The sequence below is a fragment of the Terrapene carolina genome, unplaced genomic scaffold, assembly GCF_002925995.2.
Source record: "Terrapene carolina triunguis isolate 2854851 unplaced genomic scaffold, T_m_triunguis-2.0 Scaffold517, whole genome shotgun sequence".
Taxonomy (NCBI): Eukaryota; Metazoa; Chordata; order Testudines; family Emydidae; genus Terrapene; species Terrapene triunguis.
The window spans coordinates 1,295,114-1,300,978 of record NW_020664868.1 but is presented as its reverse complement, the minus strand read 5'-3'; the positions used below and the strand labels follow the sequence as shown (position 1 = coordinate 1,300,978).

Here is a 5,865-nt window from a genome sequence, read left to right as displayed (position 1 = left end):
TCTATCTATCACCATACATCCCCTCTATCTAATCTATCTATCCCCATACCCCCCCTCTATCTATCTATCACCATACATCCCCTCTATCTAATCTATCTATCACCATACACCCCCTCTATCTATCTCACGCTCTTTCCAAATGTGGAGAGTAGCTAACTCCCCCCGCCCCCCGAGGTTCCCTTAACTCTGCCCCACTAGAGCAGGCAGTAGCCACTGGGAATGGGTCAGTAGTGGGGGGAGCGGTACCTTAATAAGCCGACAGGAGCATTGGTTGTGTTGCATTCCACAGATTGGAATTCCAGCGTTTGGCTGTATGCATTAGACCCCCCCCACGCCCATCCCTGGGGCACCTTACAAACTCCAGCGTAAATGGGTGTGTCTTTTTCTCGCCCCCTCCCCTCCCCTGCAGGGCTATGCCATGGTGCCAGTCTTTATTGGCTGCCCCCCGGGCAAGAGGCTGGCCTTTGACATCACCAGGACCCTGAAGCACACCACCAAACAGAACAAGCGGTACTTCGACTGCATCCACAAGAACCCAGATTTGCCATGTTTCTTCTTTAACGATGGTAAGGAGAGGCAGATGAAGGTGTCTGCACAGGGGACCAGATCCTGGCTGAGGCCCAGAGACCGATCGAACAGGACCCTGCTGGTAAAACCTCACTTAGCTTGTCTGGCGTGGACCCTAGCTTGACCCTTTTGCAGCGGCGGCGGCTGCTGGCTGTCACTGCTGGAGTCCGGGAGATTCGGGAGTAGACGGGGGGCGGGAGGGGATCCCGGCTAGATCCTGGCTCGATTCTGATCTGAGCCTCGATTCTTGGTTGTGATCCAAGGCCCGACTGTGAATGTCCTGAGCTGCCCAGAAATCGGCCTCAGTTTGGCTATTCCAGTGTCTTAGAGTCGTGGGGCTGGACTCGGATGTGACCTGCTGATCTCTGTGTTCTCAGAGCCCTCCATGGAGCAAGGCCACCGCAGCTTCCCCTTAGCCCAGTGGTTCTCTTCTCCCCCACTTCCCACTTAGCTGGGTTCCCCCCTTCCATTCCCATCGAGCTGGGATCTAGCGAGAACTCCCCCCTTTCCTCCAGCCAGGATGTCGCCGGGATCCCCTTCCACTTAGCCAGATGGGCCGGGCAGGATGGCCTCGCCCGTTCAATACTGGTTTCTGACCCCAGGCAGCAACCCCTGGGGGTGTCTTGCTCTCTTTGGGGCGAGGTGCACAGTTAAAATGATGAACTTTGACGTTCTTCTCTTTCCCGCAGTATTTTATCCCTTCTTCTTGATCCAAGACATGGTGACGGGGGACTCGGGACCTTTCCTGGGCAGGTGAGGGTTGGGCAAAGCCACCCCCTTGGCTTTAGCAAAACTCACCCAGGGCTGGGAGATCGGGTGGGTGAGGTCATGTCTTTTATTGCTAGTGGAAGAGACGAGCTTTCGGGCTTGCACGGAGCTCTGCTTCAGGCCCCTTCAGGAGCTCAGAGTAAGTGCCAAAACTCGCCTCTCTCACCAGTAGAAGTTGGGCCAGTAAAAGATGCTGAGCCACTAGAGGGCGACAAAGACCCAGTAGGCGTTACACCAGGGGTCGGCAACCTCTGGCACGCGGCTCGCCAGGGTAAGCCCCCTGGTGGGCCGGGCCGGTTTGTTTACCTGCCGCGTCTGCAGGTTTGGCCGATCGCGGCACCCACTGGCCGCGGTTTGCCGCTCCAGGCCAATGGGGGCGGTGGGAAGCGGCAGCCAGCACATCCCTCGGCCCGTGCCACTTCCCGCAGCCCCCATTGGCCTGGAGCGGCAAACTGCGGCCAGTGGGAGCCGCGATCAGCCGAACCCGCGGACGCAGCAGGTAAACAAACTGGCCCTGCCCACCAGGGTGCTTACCCTGGCGAGCCGCGTGCCAGAGATTGCCGACTCCTGCGTTACACTGAAGCTACTGGTCTTGCCCTTTGGGGTGAGGAGGGCTCCCCCCAGCTGTCTGAGCCGCATGGCTAGGAGGACTTGCCCCCTTAGCGAGGGGGTTTCTAACTGATGAGGGCAGTGGGCTGGTTTTCACGGCAGCGTGTTCTTTGTTCCGCTGCAGCTACATGCTGAGGATCATTGGCGGAGGGCCGTACTCGGAGAGCAGGATCCGCGTCTACAGCCCGAGCGAAATCCTCGACTATAACACGGCAAACGGCAGGTGGGACACAGCTACCCCCGAGGGAGGTCTGTAACCGCGTGGCTGGTGTGGGGAAAGTGACTAGGGAAGTGTCCTTTACCCCTTCGCAGCGCGCACGAACCAGGGGTCACCCAATGGAATTAACAGGCGGCAGGTTTATAACAAACAGAAGGAGGGATTTCTTCACCGGACGCACAGTCAACCTGTGGAACTCCTTGCCAGGGGCTGCACGGATCCTGACCGAGATCGGAACCCTGCTGCCCCTTGCAGATGTCACTTCTCACACTTTGCTGCTTCTACCTTTCCCGGAGCTGGGGGTGCTGTAGCTGGCCTGGCTGGGTTGCCCTCTACTGCCTCCTTGGGTGGGGGATTGAACCACAGAAGATCCAGGCTTAGGAGAATATGGCTGTGTACCCCAGGGCCTCCTAACAGGGCAAGGCTGATAAGGATATGGGTATTAGCCAGAATCCCCCCTCTCACAGCTGTGGGTTTTCCCCTTCCATCTAGCCAGGGTGGGTTTCAGCAAATCTGGCTGGGGAAAAGAGTTTCACATCAGTCATGTTCCAAATTTTTTCGAGTGGAAATGACTTTTTGTGGAGAATGGTTTAATAAATTTAGGCCCCAAAAAAGGTTTCTTAAAAAAGGTTGAAATGGCCTTAAAATAGATGGATCTGTGACTCTGGACACTTTCTCTCCCCAGCACACCGCTGAGTCTGATCTGGATGAGGGCTAATCGCACAAAACCTGCCCTTACCGATCCCGAAGGCTTCAATATCTTCTCCGGAACCGACTGTGGGATCAAGTAAGGAAATATCGGAGTGGGTACGCAGCTTTCCAGCCCCTTCCCTGCCATTCTCCACCAGGACCTTGCTTGTTCTCTTTTCATCCACTCCCAGTGCGGTTTATTCCCTGTACATTATCATTGTTCATCTGAAAGGTGCCATCGGGTAGAGTTTTGATCACAGACCGCATTAAAGCCAGTGTCTGTGCAAAGCACTCTCCTGCGGGCTCAGTGGCAGGAGCAATGAAGCCCCTTTATGCAGTAGAGATAGCTACAAAGAAAGAGGGAGTGCCCGAGGCAGAGCTCAGCTGTGTGGGAAGACAGGTTTGCCTGGTTGCCAGCCCAGGGCTAGGACAGCGAGCCTGGGGAAGCAGCTGTGAGTGTGACCCTGGGAAGGAGCAGAGAGACAGGGTTTCTTGGACACAGAGCCCACTGGAGGGGCAGACTTGGGAATTTCAGAACAAGAAACTGCCTGTGGCTGTTTGAGACGGGACTTTGTGGGGGTCCTTTGCCTATAAACCAAGAATAGACCTGATTCGTATCACTGATAGCTCATCCTAACCGAAAAAGCCCTGCAAAGCCCCAAATATTGGTTACCTGCTCGGGCCGAAGGGGTGCGGTTACGATTCGTTTGTATCACGGTAGCGCCTGGAGGCTAGCGCTCCGTTGTGCTGGGCACTGTGCCGACCTGTAACCACAGAGCCAGCCCCTGCCTCGAACAGCTGAAATGCTTCACACTGTGCTTGGGGAGGTGCTGGATTCCTAGGGGACAAGAGTGATAATCACCAGCACTGAAGGCTTCCCGGCAGGCGGGCCACCCAGGACCCACGCTCATGGCGTCTTTCCCCTCCTGCAGGTGGGTCTGTGAGCAGAACTCCCCCTGTTACGATGTGGTTCCCTTAGACCTGACAGCTCCGGATTACTTCTTTTTGGTGGAGGTGTCTAACAGGTGAGCCTTACGTGGCCCTTTAAAGCCAAGGGCATTCGGCGGCGGTGTACGCTGGGTTGCCGACCCTGGCGTCTGTCGACAGTAGCCCCTGGCTCTTCTGCAGATCCCATAGCGACTCGCCCAAGGTCACCCAGCTCTCCTGAGTCCTAGTCCAGAGCTTGATCCACTAGGCCACACTGTCCATCCCAGGCTCCGTCTCCTGGACCAGCACCTCATCTGGAACAAGTCGGAGCAGCCTCAGGGCTGCTCCAACTCATGCTTCCTAGGGGATGTCGTGAGCTGCTCTGGCAACGATACGGGCCCTTGGAGTGGGTGGAAGTGGCCCCTGGAGATCACCCTTGCGCAAAGGGCTTCCTCTGCTGACTTTGCCCTCAGCCCGTCCCAGGGGGTGTGTCAGGGATGGGCATGGCCAGACCACCCTCGGCTGCAGCTGTTCTCTGCTCCTCGGGGTCTTGGGACATGGAGGATAAACTAGAGCAACCTGGAGGCTGCTCTAACTTAAACTGGAGGGCAGGCCCCTGCACAGCCCCGTAATACAGAGAGCACAACAGGGACATAAACCCACCTTCGCCTCCTGCCCCAAGTCCAGGAATGAAGTAACCAAGAGTCATGCCTCCTAGTCTAGTGTTAAATGTCCCCCCGCCAATCTCCCCCAGCACCAGATCCAGAGCCTGGCCCTGCCCCCCCACCAGGAATCTCTCTCTCCATGTCCTGGCCATCCTTGGCTTGTTAAGAGCTCTTGCAAACCCATTTGCAAGCCACCGCTGCAGAGGCAGCGCAAGGGACTCTGGGATACCTACCCTCACCGTCCTGCACGGAATGGGATGCGGCGGGTGGAGGCCGGCCTTGGGATGTCCCGGGGGTGGCCGCGCTCGCCCGAGACGGCTGTGGGGCTTGAATGCCGGCGACGGGGCGGCCTGTACCTTGAGCCCCCGGGTCCGTCCCTGCAGGGCCGTGGACAAGAGCACCTACTGCGACTACGACCTGGAGTTTGTGATCCACATTCACGGTCTGCGGCTCAGCCCCTCCCGGGCAATCACCTTCATGAAGGTACGGGGGGACGGGACACGGAAGGTGATCCGGGGACCTGATCCTGCTCACTCCAGCCAGCAGGATTGTCATGCCCTCTCCAGGGACTGGTGTCGGGAGGCCAGCCGGCAGGTGGGGACCATGCTGGCCCCAGTGTCAGGGAGCGCAAAGGGGCACAACCGGGGAGGTGGCCCATAGCTTTACCTGGCGATGGCTAGGGGCTGTGACAGCCTGTACACGCTAGTCACCGCAGAGGGGCAGCCTGGAATGGCGGCCAAAGCACAAGGTGGGAGAAACCTGATGGCCGGGCCACACTGGGAACAGAACCCAGGAGTCCTGATACCCAGCACCCCCACTCTACCCACTAGGCCCCACTCCTTTCCCAGAGCTGGGATAGAACCCAAGAGTCCCGATGCCCAGCCCCCCGGCCCATGCGCCCTGCTGCTCTAACCACTAAACAGTACTCTCCTCCCAGAGCTGGGATAGAACCCAGGAGTCCTGCCTCTACCTGCTAAACCAGACTCCACCTCCTCCCAATTCTGTACACCCAGAGCTGTCCAGGTGCCAGCCGGACGAGTCTCCCCAGGCGCCCCACACCTGCAGTTGAGACCGGCCCTGCCTTTTTCTCAAAGGAACCGTAGTTCTCCATAGCCGCAGACAGGGGTAACGGGACGTCTTCCCCCCTGCTTTTCCCCCAGCAGCTCTCCATGGCCATTCTCACCGGCACTGTCGTCTTGTACGTCCTCCACCAAGTCCTGGGGCCCAAGATCTGGGCCGGCTTCACCCGACTGATCCAAAGATTTGAAGAGGCCCTAGCTGTTCGGACAGGTGAGCTATTGCTCCCCCAGTTACCATCTTAGGAGAACTCAGCCGACCGAGCTCCCCCCCGGCCATTGTTAGACTGTTGAATGGGGACATCATGACAAGCCCATGGGGTTTACAACACCCCCAGCCAGCCAC

The 5,865-nt window shown here is 57.9% G+C and overlaps 1 protein-coding gene across 1 annotated transcript in view; it reads left to right on the top strand.

Moving 5' to 3' along the window:
* CATSPERG (cation channel sperm associated auxiliary subunit gamma) overlaps nt 1-5,865 on the top strand; it is a 37,205-nt gene that overhangs the window by 30,212 nt on the left and 1,128 nt on the right. Inside the window, exons 22-28 of the mRNA XM_029913197.1 lie at nt 410-566; nt 1,257-1,320; nt 2,069-2,167; nt 2,847-2,948; nt 3,784-3,876; nt 4,827-4,926; nt 5,607-5,733. Of these exons, the coding sequence (XP_029769057.1) occupies nt 410-566; nt 1,257-1,320; nt 2,069-2,167; nt 2,847-2,948; nt 3,784-3,876; nt 4,827-4,926; nt 5,607-5,733 (742 nt within the window). The remainder of the gene's footprint in view (nt 1-409; nt 567-1,256; nt 1,321-2,068; nt 2,168-2,846; nt 2,949-3,783; nt 3,877-4,826; nt 4,927-5,606; nt 5,734-5,865) is intronic.